General features: G+C 53.5%; 1 protein-coding gene across 7 annotated transcripts in view; it reads right to left on the reverse strand.

Annotated features, from left to right (window-relative positions):
• The window catches only part of TNS1 (tensin 1), a 254365-nt gene that overhangs the window by 110865 nt on the left and 127254 nt on the right, over positions 1-16246 (reverse strand). For all 7 annotated transcript variants that reach the window (XM_049888124.1, XM_049888125.1, XM_049888126.1 and 4 more), the window contains 2 exons: positions 1276-1317; positions 384-434 (listed from right to left, as the gene is read on the reverse strand). In XM_049888124.1, coding sequence (XP_049744081.1) covers positions 384-434; positions 1276-1317 — 93 coding nt within the window. The remainder of the gene's footprint in view (positions 1-383; positions 435-1275; positions 1318-16246) is intronic.

The following is a 16246-nucleotide window of genomic DNA, read 5'->3' on the forward strand; positions in this document are numbered from 1 at the left end:
TGAAGAAGTACAGAGAGTTTCTCTAAGTATAATGACCCCCTAAGAGTCTAGGGGTCCTTCTTCATCTCCGACCTTAGTCCTCTGGCTGTGGGTTTTGCCCATTTCGAGATTGCCTTCTGGGACTGCTTATCACCAAGCCAGGCCTCACACAGCATGCCTGCTTCTCTCCTCCCCCCTCACCCTGGAGCACTGAGGTCTGGCAAAGTGATGAGCGAATGAGCTCTGGATTCAACTTAGCTGTAGGCCAAGGCCACGGCCGCGGACCAGACTGCATGCAAACGGAGCCTGCTCCCGATCCCTTCTATAGGGGAGACCCGATCCCTTCTACAGGGGAGACCCGACCACCAGGCCGGCCCCACCCCATCACCTGCCCCCCTACTTACGTCTTCTTCAACGCTTTTCTGTGTGTTTCCACCCCGGAAGTCTCCTTCTCCCTGTAGACAAAGAAAGAAAAGGCAGTCAGAGAGGGGAGTCAAGGAAAATAAGCAAAAGGCACCCAGGTTTATCACCTGCTGGGTTTGGCAGGGTGGGGGAGGGGAGCGTTGGCAGAGGGACCTGGGAGGGGGCTGTGTTTGTTTAATATTTCTTTGTCTGTTAAATGCCCCTCAGAGATAACGAGACCCTCTAGCTTGTGTCTCACAATCACATCTGTGCAGATACTATTATTCCCATTTTGCAGATGAGAAAACTGTGGCTTAGACAGCCTTGTGACTTACCTACAGTCACACAATTAGAACCTTGGTGGAGTCAGGATTTGAACCCAAGCCCTCCAACTCAAAGCCCATGGTCGCATGCCAGCCAATGCCAGGAGACGCCGCTAAGCTGCTAACCTAGTTTCCCCACTTCAGGACCTGCCACCTTTCTTCCCTTCCTCTCCCGTGCAGCCTTGAGGAAATGTCTATCTCTCTGCTAAGTCAGAAAGCTCTGTTTGGAAAGTTCTGCCCGCTTTCTCACTTTCTGCATATTTAAAGAAAAAAAAAAAACCCCAATTAAAGAGAAGCCCACATTTCCCCACTGCTTTCTCCTCTCAGCTGCCACCCCTGCCCCTCCCCTCTGCCTGCCTAGTTCCCTAGCAACCCATTTCCGAACACACAGGCATGGTCAGATGCCCAGCTCCAAACGTGACCCGCTTCCCCCCAAGTTCCCCAAATCTACTCCAGAAGGAGTTCCCCAAACACATCTCTTCGCTTTCCTCCAAATCCGCCGTCTGTTTTCCGGCCTCCCCACCCTTGGCCATGCTGTTGTCCCCACCCAGCCACTCCTGCTATCACTCACCGTGTCCACTACATGTTTCTGTGCACTCTCGGGGTTGATGGGCTGTGGACAAAGAGAGAAAACGGTGTGAGGTCACAGGTCCCAGGACTGGCTCTCTCCCCAGGACCAGTGTCTATGACAGGCAAAACGCCTCCTCAGGCAGGGGACAGTGATACCAATCCAAGACTCAGGCATAGCCTGGCTTGTCCCAAGCCTCGGAGGCAGAGTTTGGCAAATGAAACACAATCCCATGGGGACTAGAACCATCCGGTTCTATAGACTTCACCAGGGACCCATGTAGACGCCCGGCACTTTGCCTCTGAAACACAGTCTCTGACCCCTCAAAAAGGAACAAGGAGCAATGAAAAGGACACCCGCCATTTTCACCTACACTGATGGCTTCTTCACAAGAAGGACCCACTGAGGCAGGTGCCATTATTACCTTTCAGCCCCACTTTTCAGACAAGGAGACTCAGGTTCAGGGAAGTTAAATGAGCCACCCAAAGTCATCATCTAGTAACAAAGACACTAGGATTTGAACTCCAGGCTTGGGACTCTATGATACGTGCTCTCTGCACACCATCAGCAGCCTGGGAGGAGACAGGCCAAACAGAGTCCTGATTCTCCAGTGGATATTCAAGGTCCCCACCCCACCACTGGCCCAGTTCCCTTGCAGACCTCAGTTTCGATGCACAAAAGCTCTCTTCTATCCAGACCTGTCTCTGAAACCCTCCTGGCTTATCCCCACATCCAGGCCTTTGCCTGTGGAATGGTGTCCCCTCTTTTCCTGTGAGCTCTTCTCCTCCTTGAAGCCCTCCCTGAACACCCCAGTCAGGGGGGGCTCTCTCTGGCCCCTCTGAGCTCCAATAAGCCTCGATGTCTGTATCTCTTACCTGGTCTTTAGTTATCACTAATATCACTGTGGGGATATGTCTTGTTTCCCCAACCACTGTTTTATTCGTGATTCTATTTCCACCTGCTTTTTTTTCTCCGAAACAGATTCACAGCTTTGTGAACAACTCAGTTGCAAGCTTCCTCGTGCCAGAGACCACAATTCATGACCAGCGGGCCATCAATAAACACTTATGACTGATCCTGTCCCTCATGCTAGCGCCATCCTTCCTCTGCTCAGGCCAACAGAACGACCTCCTATTAAAGGCATCCCAAAAAGCGGGTTCCTTGCCTCCCCCTCACCGCCGACAGCAGGAAGTGAATCTTCCTATTTCAGGTCCACCTCATGATTCTCCAGACCAGCCAAGGACCATGTGGCCATTTCCAACTCGGAACGTGGGTCTCCGGTAGCTGAATCACACAGGTGGACATGGACACAACTGCAAAGGTTATGAAACAAGCCTTTGCAAAGCTGAGCACGGATACGGTTTAAGACAGAGCACCTCAGGATGAGAAACACCCTGCTCCCCAAACCATCCCTGGGACCTGAGGGACAAGCTGTTCATGTCTGAAGGCACGGGAATGGACAGAATGACCTCGAAAGGCTCTGGCATCCAGAGAGGAGGGCTAGGCCAAGAGGGGCATGGAAGAAGAAAACGGGCTAAGCTGAGTGTGGTAGTATTCTTTCTGGAAATGGCCCAGACTCATTTACCCCTTGGCCTGGAAGAAGAGATACTAAGGCCAAAACTTCTTTCCAGGGGATGAAACTTCCTAAGGAGTTCAGGACTGAGACAGGTGGAGATGGTAGAGGGAGAACAGGGTCCAGGAAAGGAGTGGGAAGGCGGAGGGTGGGGGAGACACATCAGCCCCTCCCATCCACTCCCCCATATACCCTCCTCTCTCCACCTGCAGTCTGAGGATGGCTCTGGAGAAGGAATAAAAATACCACATTCCCCCAACAACCTCCATTCCAGGAGCTGAACCCTAAACCCACCCCATGTACCTCCAGAGTCTCCCTCCTGAGCCACAGGCCCCTGGGCAGGGAGCGAATGAGCCCACTGGGAAATGCACGCAGGGAAGTCCTAGAGGGTCCCTGCCACAGGCAGGCTGCATGAGCCCTGAGTGCCAGGAGCTCTGGGGGCTGTCTGCTAATCCCAATCCCAAAGAAGTTCCCAGCTCATTTTCAAATTCCCCCTCATCTCCACCCATCACTCCCCTCAGGATCCAGCCTGGGTGAGTCCTCTACAACAGTGTCAGCCCACCCCAACCTTCCTCCCTACCCCCCAGCGTAGCTCTTCCCAGCTTCATAACCCTCAAGTGCCTGCCCCGGCCTGGTCCCTGAAGAGCCCTCCTCCTCTCTTCCAGGTTGTTGTTATCTAAAGTGGAGGCAACCCCTGACTCAGGTCTACCCTGCGCACAGTGGGATCGGATCATTGTGAACCATAGGGTTTTCACTGGCTGATTTTTAAAAGCAGATTGCCAGGCTTTTCTTCCTAGTCTGTCTCAGTCTGGAAGCTCCACCGAAACCTGTTCAGCATCATAGCAACATATAAGCCTCCGCTGATGGACGGGTGATAGCTGCATATGCGGTGCATTGGCCGGGAATCCAACCCGGGCGTCCCGCATGGAAGGCAAGAATTCCATCACAGAACCACGACTGTCCCCACTCTCTTCTGGGTAAAGCCTCCTAGCTGGCCCCAAACTCAAGGCCACTGGGCCTCAGATTTGAGCTGCATCAGAATCCCCCCCGACCCCACCCCGAAGGCTTGTTGAGACACAGGTGGCCCCTCCCCAAACTTCTGATTCAATATGTCTAGAGGGAGGTGGGAGAATTTGCATTCCTAACAAGCTGCCAGGTGATGCTGACCTGCTGGCCCCAGGATCACACTCTTAGGACCACTCCAACAAGCCTGGAGTCCTGAGTGGTGCCAACAGTTATGCTCTTGGATGCTTAACGCAAAGGTCGGCAGTTCAAGCACACCCAGATGTGCCTCAGAAGAAAGGCCTGGCAATACACATCCAAAAAATCAGCCATGAAAAACCTATGGAGCACGGTTCTGCTCTGGCACACGTGGGGTTGCCATGAGTTGGAATCGACGCCTCGGCAACTGGTTGGGTTTATTTTGTTTGTTTCTTTGGCATAACAAACACTGACAGCAGACCGCCTGGGTTTACATCCTGACTCTGCTGCTAACTCACTGCGTAACCCCCAGCGGCAGGGCCTTTATCCTGCTCCTCAGCCGTACTTACTGCACAAGGTTAGTTTGTCAGGTTCCAGTGAGATAAAGCACATAGAGCACGAAGAACAAAGCCTGCCACACACTGAGTTCTCAACACATGCTATTATTTATCATCTCCACCCTGCAGGTATCATCACCCCAAACGCCCCCAAGGCCCAGGCCCTCTCCTGGCCCATCCTGTCTACCCCTCCCAGTCTGGCGTGATCCAGACCAGGGAGCCGAGTCAATATTAGAAACCACAAGCCTCAGCAGTGCTAGAGCAACTCTCTCTTCCGGCCAGCAATCGGCTGAGCACCGCCCCCTCTGCCCCCGCCCCTCTGCTCCACCCCCAGCCCCCTGTCTGGAGGCCAGCCACAGGTCAGAGCTTGCCAGCCATCAATTGCCTTCAATTCAACTTACTGGTCGAGATGCTTTCTGAGGAGCTAAAAATTTCCCAAAGCCTCTCCCAAACTAAACCCCCAGAGCTCAGCTGCCGTGTTTGCAAACACAGCCCAGCATGCCTGCTACACGCCCCATCCCGCTGCTCCACCCCATGTCCTCCAGGGACTAAAGTCCTGTTGCCCTGTTTCCCAACATTTCTACTATGGCAGTGACCACTGCTGCCAGCTCTGGGGCTCTTGGGAATGAAAAAGGCAAGGGGTTAGTACAGCAACTTGAGTGCAGGTTCTCCCCTGGGGCTGCCCCTACCCTCTATCTTGCAGGGAGGCTGGGGCCATCTGGAAGCTTCTAGGCCACCTGGAACTGTGGACTTCTGAGACAGCAACCCTAGAGCTCTACAGGCTAGGACTCAATTTCCAGTTGCCTGGTCCATTCCGACTCATGGCGATGCCATGAGCTCCAGAATAGAACTGCACTCCATAGGGTTTTCATGGCTGCAACCTTTTGAAGGCAGTTTGTCAGGCCTTTCTTCCAAGGCACCTCTGGGTAGGTTTGAACCACCAACCTTTCAGTTAGTAGCCAAACCCTTTATGCCACCTAGGAACTCCTAAGGACTCACTAGACTACAACTATCACCCCACCTTCAACCACAAACCCCGCCCCCATGCAGACACACACGCATACTTTCTACTCCCTCCCTGGTTAATTTCTCCTCTTCTAATTCATCTCTCCAACACACCCTACAGTTTATTTATCTCGTTTAGAACTTGACTCCCCCACTTAATGTAAGTTCTTCTTACCCCCCAGAGCCCAGAACAGTACCTGGCACACTGCAGGCCCTCAGGAAATACTTGCTGAATGCATAAATGAAGAGAGCCCTTCCTTATCTTCCCTGCCACCCCCACATGCTCAGCATCCACTCAGCACAGCTAGGACCCTTTGTAACCGAGGCCCCTGACTTTCATGTTTGTGCTCTGCTGGGTGCCAAGACCTTTCTGCACGTCCCTCTCCCCCAAACACACACAGCATCCTCACACATCACTCTGTAGAACACCAGCTCTGAGAGAGACTTCAGACATCATCTCATCCATCTCCCTGTTTCACAGATGGGGAAGCAGGTACAGACAGGTATGACTGACCTGCCCAGGCTCTTGGGAGGTGAGTGGCAGGGTCAGGGCCTTGGAAAGTCCACCACCAAGCTCATCTCCAGGCCCTATGCTCGGTCCCCAGCCAACCTGCAGGCAGGGTCAGCTGGGCTCCTCCCAAGAGCTCTTTCCTTCCCCTCAGGCTCAGCGCAGAAGGATAAAGCAGATGGAGCCCAGCTGGAAGAGCCACCCCCCATCTGTTCCCACCCCACTACCCAGGCCCAGGACAAAGCTTGGTCTTAAGGGGACCCCAGGCTTTCCAAAGCTGAGGGCAGCTGGCGCACAGCCTCTCTGGATCCAGCTTGGGAGCAGGGGGTACGATTTGGACCTGGAGCTACTGGAAGGCCAAGCCTTGCTCTTTGTGGATCCCTCTGCTCATAGGTCGCCAACCCCAGAGGCTGGAGCAGGGCAGAAACTGGGTGAAGCAAGTGAGGCCCCTTGGGTACAAACAAGGAGGCACTCTCGCTCACGTTCCTGCAAGTGCACCTGTGTGATCCTAAGAGAGAGTGCCTCCCCAAATCTGGCACCCCAGGAGCCTCGCTTGCCTGGTATGGAGACACCTCTTCATCATGTTAATGCAATCGCAATTACGCACCAGGTGTAACAATGCCCTGGGAACAGTATTAGGCTCTGTGCCTTCCTGATCATCATCCTCGTCGCTGTCCTGTGAGGTTGACAGTTGGGGAAACTGAGGCTCCCAGAGATCAAGTAACTTTCCCAAGGTTACGAGTGGTGCAACTAGTTAACACGCTTGGAAACTAACCAAAAGTTAGAGGTTCAAGTCCACCCAGAGGCACCTCAGAAGAAAGGCCTGGCAATCTACTTCCAAAAAAAAAATCAGCCACTGAAAACCCTATGGAGCAGTTGTACTCTGACACACAAAGGTCACAATGAATGAGAGTTCACTTCACCACAACTGAGCCCTTACATTCCCTTCAGGCTATCCCTTTGCTCCCTGGCAATGGTCTTCCATTTTTCCTACCCTTAATCAACTGCTCTGCTGTTTGGAACAAGCTTTTCTGAGCCTAAAAGACTAATTGCAGCAGCCCTTCTGTCTCAGGCCCCAGTAGGAAGCAACTTCTTCAATACACTTCCAGAGGAAGAGTAGGAAATGGGCTGCAGTCGGAGGGACTGAGATCAGACATCAGAGAGAACTTCCTGAATTTGACAGGCTGGGAACCACAGGGTGGAGAAGGGAAGCTGCACTTCCTTTCCTCAATTTTTTTTTTTTTCCAAAGTAAGGACCAACATGCCCTCTCCAAAAACCCAAAAAACCAAACCCACTGCCGTCGAGTCGATTCCAACTCATAGCAGCCCTACAGGACAGAGTAGAACTGCCACATAGAGTTTCCAAGGAGCGCCTGATGGATTCGAACTGCCGACTTCTTGGTTAGCAGCCATAGCACTTAACCACTACATCACCAGGGTTTCATGCACTTACTTGACCGACCCCCAATGTGAGAGCCAGGGGAGGGGCAGTCTGCCGGGGGCTGGGGGACTGCTGTGAAGACTGCCTGAAGATTCATCCTATAGGACAGGCTGGTGGCCTGCAGGGAGGGTGGGCTGGAGAAAAATGTATCTGTGGGCTGCTGTTTGGGAAGAAGGAAAAGGCAGAGAGCTATAGGGGGTGGGGGAGGTGCCCAGGCCAGAGCCCAGGGCTGTGGGGGGAGGGGGGAGGGTGTGCAGAATGCGGACTCAGCCTCCAGAGGAACATTCCGTCCAGAAATTCCTCACGCCCTCCCCCCTTCCACCCCCTCCAGCTTTCCCCACTCTTGCCCCCTGGGAGGCCTGGAATCCAGGCAGCTTTCAGGCCAAGAAGACCCCGTGACATCACAGCTACTGCCATGGTGATGAACTGTGAGGTCACCCTCAGCATCAGGAGAGACAGGAGGTGGGAGTGGGTGGTCAGGGCCGGTGGGAGCTGGAATGTCCTCGGCGACAGGGCTCAAAGAAAGTTATTCCAAGCTCGCTTGTTCCAAAAATAGAACCCTAGGCAGATCCAAGGACGAGGCTGAAAGCGAAGGGAAAGGCAGGGAAACGCCACTTACAGGGCACTAAGTGGGAGAGTGGCGGGCAGTGCAAAGGCATGTAACAGGCATGGCCCATCCGACAGCCCTTCAAGGTAGGGTGCTCCACAGTAACACAACGAGCGCAGCAGCAGCAGCAGGAGGAAGAAAACACACGGCCTCTGCCTCTTCGGGCACGATCTCATCTAGTTGCCACAGGACCCTGGAAGGAGGTGCTCTGAGCCCCTTTGACAAATGTGGAAACTGAGTTTACAGGAATGCTGAGCACAAGCCGCTCAATGTGAGCTCAGGTCTGCACCTCCAAAGCCTACGTGCCCCCCTCCATGCTGCTTCCCACCGTCTTGAAGAAGGGGGAGTTAATGGTGGTGGGGGCGGGCGGGGGTGGCAGGACATCAGCAAAGACAGCAAGGGACTGGAGGCAGGGTACTGAGTAGGCAGGGGTGGGGCCAGGCAGGGGTGGGGGGGAAGCATGCAGCCAGAGCCTGGTCCCCAAAGTGTTTGGGTTCAGTGACTCCAGGGGTCACATCCTCTCCCAGGCAGGCTGAGGCCACCAGAGGAAAAGTATAGGCTCGACGTGATTAAGTGGAAAGTTATGCCTGATTCTCCCTGCATCCTCCAGCTGGGGGGAGGGGCCTGGGTAAACCCACTCCTCCACCTCCAAGTCACCCCAAGGGACAGGGACCCAGCACCCAAATCCTGGCTGAAGCTGGGCACCAGTGGGCACCTCCTCCTTGGGATGGCTCGCCCACACTCTCCAGCCCTGGCCCCCTCTTGCCATACTCCCGGTGGATGCTGTTCTCCTGCCCCACTCAACCAGGGGCTGCAAGTCTGTGCTTCCCTAGGCCCCCCCGCCATGGCCCTCTGGCTGCCTTCACCTAAATCCTCCCCACACTGCCTGAGTTTCTGCACCAGCCTCATCTGGTCTGGCCTGCAGCCTCCTGGCAGCCCCTCCCCTCAAGCCACCCTGCAGCTGGCAGCCAGACTCCAGCTTCAAAACCCTGCTTTGGATCACTCCCCCACTCAAGCATCCATAATGGCCCTTAGCACTTAGCAGAACAAGTTCAAGTTCCCCAGCCTGGCTTTGGACTCCTCCATTCTCCAGCCTCTTCCTCCTCCAGCCAGCCCCATTGACGCCCCTTCTCTGCTCACAGCTCCTCACTGCCCACCACACAGCCACGCTCACTCCAGCCTCCTTCCTGCACTCAAGCTCTTCCCACCACCTCCCCGAGCCAGGGCCACCAGGGACGTGCTCAGACCCTGGTGAAACAGGATTGCAGACCCCCCCTCCAGCAAGGGCAGACTGGCCAAAAATATTTACACTGGATTTGCCCCATCAGGCTCGGTAAGGCGTACCAATGTCCTACCCAACCCCCCACAAGTTTCAGCCTGTCACCTTCTAGAACACCCTCCCTCCTTCTTCGCTCCTTTCTTCTATTTGCTCAAATCTTAAATCGGACTTGGAAGAGGAGGGGGACTTGTCCAGTAGTCCCAGGACATAATGATCGCTCCCTTCCCTGAACCCCAAGGCTACCGCTGGTCAGAACACCAAAGTCCAGCACCTAATTCGTTTCCACAATATCGCTCTCTCTGTTCCCCACTCTGGCCAGAGCCCTGTGTACACCCTGCTAGGGCATCTCCCAGGGACCTCTGCTAGTGGGGGTTTCAGGAGAGGTGTTCAGCACACTCTGGGGACTACATCCCTCCTCGGCCCAGCCTCAGGGCAGGACCTCAATGGGCCCAAACTCCCCCAGGGAGGGGATCCCCTGTCGCCACCCTGCCTTACACCTAATCCATGTTAGTGAGTATGTGTTTCAAGTGACAGGACATTGAGTCCCCGAGACTGCCCCACTGGGCCACTTCAGGTAGAAGAAAGCTCTTATACCTAAATCCCTCCCCTTTAGAACAGCCTCCACCTACTAGTTCTATTTCGGACAGCAATAGGAACTGAGTCCATTTGGTTCTCATCGCCATCCTGCCCCTGGCCCCATACTCCCCCTCTGGGGACTAAATAACCCTAGGTATTGCACAAATTGGAATTGCAAGCCTCCCTCTGCTCTGGGGATCTTCTCAGGAATGCAATGCCCAAGAGCCCTGGTGGCACAGTGGTTAAGAGTTCAGGTGCTAACCAAAAAGTCCACCATCTGCTCCTCAAAAACACTATGGGGCAATTCTACTCTGTCCTACAGGATCCCTATGAGTCGTGATGGCAACAGGTTTGTTTTTTATTATTATTATTTTACTCTTACCCCATTGCCTATTGAAAACCAAGGCTGTCAATCCATTTCCCATGATTTCTCAAAGACGGCAGACCATGGCCCACTCAGTGCCCTAGAGTGAAATTTATCAGGGCCTGCAGTTCAAACTCAACTAAAGTGCTACTAGTCAGTCTCCTTGACAAAGAGCAAGAGCCGGTGCTGACGAGTCTGCACTTTCTCTGGGGCCAGTTAGCCACTTCCTTCTCTTCTTCCACGAGGCAGTCTGGCGCCTCCCAGTCCTAGATTTGATAATAGGTGACCTTAGAAAAGTCATTTAAAAATCCCAGGGCCTCAGTTTCCTCATCTGCAAAAGAGCAAGATTGAACTAGATGGTGTCTGAAGTCTTCTCCACTCGGTGGCTCCCTGCTTACTCCATCCCCTCCTGCTTTCAGGAAGCCTGACACTCGGCAGAAAATACACCACAGCCCTAGCACATAAAAAAGTGCCTGGCATGCTACCAGTTATCGTTGAATCGATTCTGCCTCATGACGACGTCAAGTGTTGCAGAGCAGAACTATGCTCCACGGAGAGGGCTGCTGGTGAGGAGTGAGCTCCTTGGATCAGGTGGACACTGGAGACTATGTTGGCATCTCCTCCCTGGAGGGAAGATGAGAGGGTGGAGGGGGTTAGAAGCTCGCGAAATGGACAGGAAACGAGAGAGTGGAGGGAGACAGCGGGCTGTCTCATTAGGGAGAGAGCAATTGGGAGTGTGTAGCAAGGTGTATGTAAGTTTTTGTGTGAGAGACTGACTTGATTTGTGAACTTTCACTTAAAGCACAATAAAAATTATTTAAAAAAGAACTGTGCTTCATGGGGTTTTCATGGCTATGACCTATGGGAAGCAGATCACCAGGCCTTTCTTCTGAGATACTACTAGTTCAGTTCAAAATGCCAACCTTTTGGTTAACAGTCAAGCACTTAACCATCTGTGCCACGCAGGGACTCCTGCCCCCTCCCTGCCTGGCACATAAACCAAAAAAACCAAACCCATTGCCATCGAGTCTCATAGAGACCCTATAGGACAGAGTGGAACTGTCCCACAGGGTTTCTGAGGTGCGCCTGGTGGATTCGAACTGCCGACTTTTTGGTTAGCAGCTGAACTCTTAATCACTATGCCACCAGAGTTTCCACAAATAAATGTTTGTTGATGGAATGGCTGAACAGATAGATGGGTAGACAGGCCATCCCCTAAATCCCAGGCCCACTGGCAGACACAGAAAATGACAAGCTGAACAGTGGTCTGCCCTGTTTAGAATGAAAGTACCCGGGAGAAGCCTACCCTCTCACAACCTTGGGTCCTTACACCCAGACCAAGCACCAAGGGTACCAGGGAGAGAAAGCAGAACAGGAGTCCAAAACTCCACTCCCAGTCCAGCCCCTGCCACTGGCTAGGCACGTGACCATGAACAAGTCACCTCGCTTTTCTGAGCTGCACTTTTCTCCTCTGCACAATTTGCTCCTCCTGCCAAGCCCAGGTGAGATCACACCTGCCCCACTCCCTCACGAGTCACTGTGGGTTCCGATGACCCCATGTCAGGGGAAAGGCTTTGAAAACCACAGGTGCTATGCAGGTGAGAGTGACATTTGTGGTTAGGAGGGCAGACTCGGGGGCCAAACCACTGACTCAAACCCTAGCTCCTCCGTGGCTTTGGGCCTCAGGTCTTCATCTGCGAAACTGGAATAGTAATAGTACCTTCCCCATTGGGTTGTTGTTCGGGTTAATGGTATTGATATTTGTAAAACTTTCACAATAAAGCTCTGCAAATGGAAAATTCTATAAAAGGGTTAACCTTTTGCTGTTGCTACTATTACTATTATAGAGTCCCTGGGTGATATAACTGAGCCCTGGGGGCATGGTGGTCAAGAGCTACAACTGCTAATCGAAAGACCAGCAGTTCAAATCCACAAGCCATTCTTTGGAAACCCTATGGGGCAGTTCTACTCTGTGTTATAGGGCCACTGAGAGCCGGAATTGACTCGATGGCAACGGGTTTTTACGGGGTGGCATAAATTGTTAACCTGACTACTAACCAAAAGGTTAGGTTCAAATTCACCCAAAGGCACCTCAGAAAAAGGCCTGGCAACCTACTTCCGAAAGGTCACAGCCATTTAAAACCCTACGGAGCAGTTCTACTCTGACAACATGGGGCCACAATGCATCGGAAGGGACTCTGTGGCAACTGGTTTTGGTTTCTGATTATTATTACTATTACGGGTGAAACCAGCCTGACACTGCCACCCCCCAACCTGCTCCACCCAGACCCCCTACCTGGACCCCCACTTCACTCTACAAGGATAATTCCAGCACCTGCCTTGGGGCTGGCCCTGTGTGAGCAGCAGCAGTGTGCACAGGTTCTCCTGGGTGTGCCAGGGTCAGGGGGCCAGGCTGCTGGGCAAGAGGGCTGGCCATTTGGTGACCTTGGTGGCCAGCCGCTCTATTTGGCTATCACCCTCGGGGAAACTCCTTTTGACACTTATTTTCAAGAGTTGAAAAAAGCTGCTTCAGCTCTTTCCAAGGATCAGGAGTGTCCCACAGCAAACAAGCCCTCTCCCCTCTCCATCCTGCCCCCACCGCTGGACACCACAAGAGGGACGTGACCTTAGGACCTTTCTACCCAAGGCCTTGGGCAACATCTGTTGAGTAAGACAAAAACATCAGTTGAAGATTAAGCAGCTTTTGCCCTGGCTGGCCCAGCACAGGCTAGAAAATGCATTTGGCCGAAAAGGACCTCGAAATTCTGTGCCCAGGGGTGGGGGTGGGATACCAATCCCAGAAGAGGAGAACTGAAAGAAGAAGGGTGAGAAGGCCAGAGGGAGAGCAAGAGCCAACCTGAGACATGGAGAAAGCAGGACAGAGGGACAGACAGACCACAGACACAGCAGGAGGGAAGAGCGAGGAGGGCGGGGAGGCAGGAGACCAGCGCTAGGAAGGCTGGAGGGCAGGCAGCAAATGGAAAAGGAAGGAGAAATGCAAACCCGCCCTTTCCTCCCTCTTGTGAACCTGTTCAAAGCACTTGCCTCACCCTGTGAGGAAACAGGTGCTGAGTGCTCTCTGGGGAAGCCACGCTTTCTCCCAGCTTCCCCTGGGCCACTTTCCCACTCCCCAGGAAAGCAAGAGAGCCACCAGCAGGCTCCCCTGGTAGATCCCTCCCTGGGAACTCAAAGCCCTACCCACCAGCCAGCTAGGGAACAAGGCTAACAGCAGTCCTGCTTACTGAACGCCTCCTGTATGCCAGGCACTGGGCTGAAGGTTTCACTTCTGGCCATTCAATAAATATGTATTGAGCCCTACTGTGTGCCAGGTGACAGAGATACAGCAACCAATAAAACAGATAAAAATCTTACCCTCATAGTGCTTACATACAGATACGGCGGAAGGCAGTCCAGAAACAACACAAATAAGTAAGATATAATGTATCAGCAGTGATAAGTGTTAGGGGCAAAGAAAGCAGGCAAGGGAGTTACAGTTGCTGGGGGAGGGGAAATGCTGACATCCAGGTGGAGGAAAAGAGCCTTGCAGGTATTGGAGGAAGAGCACACCAAGGAGAGGGAAAGCAGGTGCTAAGGCCTTGAGGCAGCATCTTGCCTGGTATGTTCACAGAATAGCAAGAAGGCCAGTGTGGCTGGAGCAGTGAGTGAGGGAGAGAGTCCTACAAGGAGATGAGGTCAGAGAGCACACCTGTCGTGTGGGGCTGTGTAGCCAATAAGAGAACCTGGGCCTGGACTCCCAGTGAGGTGGACACCATCAGTATACAAATTAATTCAACAGATTAATTTGCTCCTTTCATATTTTTAATAGCCTACAGGGTCAAACCCACTGCTGTCGAGTTGATTCCGACTCATAGCAACCCTATGGGACAGAGTAGAACTGCCCCATGGTTTCCAAGGAGCGCCTGGAGCATTTGAATTGCTGACCTCTTGGTTAGCAGCCGTAGCACTTAGCCACTACACCACCTTATTAAATCCCATTCTGAAAAGGGGAAACTGAGACCCTGGGAGTTAAGCTACATATCCATGGTCACACACCAGCGGGTGGGGGAGCCGGGATCCAGAGGGAGTAGTCTAACTACTTCACTCTTGACCACTGAGAAGGGAGGGGGTCCTGACTCAGGGCAGGGGAGAGAAGGACCACTGAACACCCAGTGGTGGCTGAGCCACCCTCCACAAGGTCGGCGCTCCCCTGCACAGGTGAGCACATCACAGAGATGCACAGATTCTACAATCTTGCTCAGGCAGGAGTCCTGTCTGGGATCTAACTGAATTCCTCCAGCTGGAATGCCAACCTATTCCCCTATTCCGTTTTATCCCAACCCCTGACCCCTCCTCATGTAAACAAAGCTCACGAGACTTGGCCTGGCAGTCCCTAAACCCTGGATCCCCCAGCCTCTCTGGAGCAGCCAAGGACATTCTGTTCTCAGCGGCTGGCCGATGAGGTGGCGGTTCATTTGGAATGATGAAAGACATAGGCTCACCCTCCCTGTCCCCCTCCTCCCACCCTCCTCGGGCTCCCACTGGCTCCCTCTGCAATCCCAAAGCACCAATAGCTCCCGCCAGGCCTGCCCTCTGCCCCCCCCCCCCCGCCAACTGTCAGATGGCCCCCACCTGGGCTCCATGCAAATAACACTCCACTCCTGGAGCAACGGGGCTCTACTCAGCCCAGAAGGATTGACCCCAGTGGGGCTAGAGGAGGCCCCCCCCCACCCCCCGCCGCCATAAAGGTGAATAGATGGGTGGGGCCTAGGCCAGGCTACACAGAGCAGCTAAGGTCAGGCCCTAAGAAGTCAAAGCATCTTACCAGCCAAAAAACCCATTGCCATTGAGTCAATTCTGACTCCCAACAACCCTATTGGACACAGTAGAACTGCTCCATAGGGTTTCCAAGGAGCAGCTGGTGGGTTCAAACTACGAGCCTTTTGGTTAGCATCCAAATACTTAACCACTGCACCACCAGTACGCCCAAAGCACATTAGCATACTTTATTGCATCTGTCCTCAACTCTGAGCAAGGAGGCCAGGTGGGAATATTTGTCAGCATTGAGAAAGCCTTTGGGGTATCAACTCCACTCTTTGATGAAAAGGGAAACTGAGGTCCCGAAAGAGGGCAGGAACCATTACACAGGAGTTGAATGCTGGAGCCAGGGCTGGAGGTGGCCTGACACAGAGCTCCAAGCTCAGACCAAGCACATCACTGCACAAGTGTGCAAATACCCACAACCACCTGGGCCCCCAAGATACTCTTGCCCCCTTCCCAGGTTCCCACCAAGGTCAGTACCACCACAGGCCCCTCGGCACCAGCCAATCCAATGGCATCCACATGGTGCCCCCTCCATCACACACCAACACACACATGCACACATGGAAACACACACATGTGCACGCAGGCAGACCCTCGCCTCCAGAGTCCTGCCTGCTTCAGCGGTAGGTCAGGGAGCAGAAGGGACCGCTGAAGGGTAGGAGGGTAGTGAGAAGCCAGGGAGGAAAGCTCTGAACATTCCAAATCAGGCCAGCTGGGATCAATCTGGAGCAGGCGCCCTCTCCACAGCCCACAACTTACAGGCATCCCACCCCTGTCCACACTAGTCTAGATGCCTGATGGTGAGGGCGAGGGGGGAGTGGAGAGACAGCAGAAACGCAGAGTCAGAGTCAGGTCAAGGCCACCTGGATCTGAGACACTGCCCAGGTGGATGGACTCAGCATGTCATGCCATCCATCTCCCAGCCTCCCAGCCTGAGACCAGACAGAGGGAAGGAGATGCCACAGCAACCCCTTGTCCTTTAACCCCAGGACACCAGGCACCTGGCCAAGCCTGGACACTCAAGATGTCCTTTTATGGGTTTTTCCAAGGACCTACATCTCAAGATTTGGAAATAGGAGGCCCTGCATCTCATCAGAAGGGACTTCATGACTCATTTCCTCCAAGCCCAGCCTCAGACTAGGGCCAGTCGCCCCCTCCTCTTTCTTACCTAATTGCCCAGCACCCCTGCTACCAACATGCCGGGCTCTACAGTAAGCTACACTGAGAAGCTGAGGAAAGAGGGAGGGGGGACCCAGTGGGGC

This window comes from Elephas maximus, chromosome 6, assembly GCF_024166365.1.
Source record: "Elephas maximus indicus isolate mEleMax1 chromosome 6, mEleMax1 primary haplotype, whole genome shotgun sequence".
Classification (NCBI taxonomy): Eukaryota; Metazoa; Chordata; class Mammalia; order Proboscidea; family Elephantidae; genus Elephas; species Elephas maximus.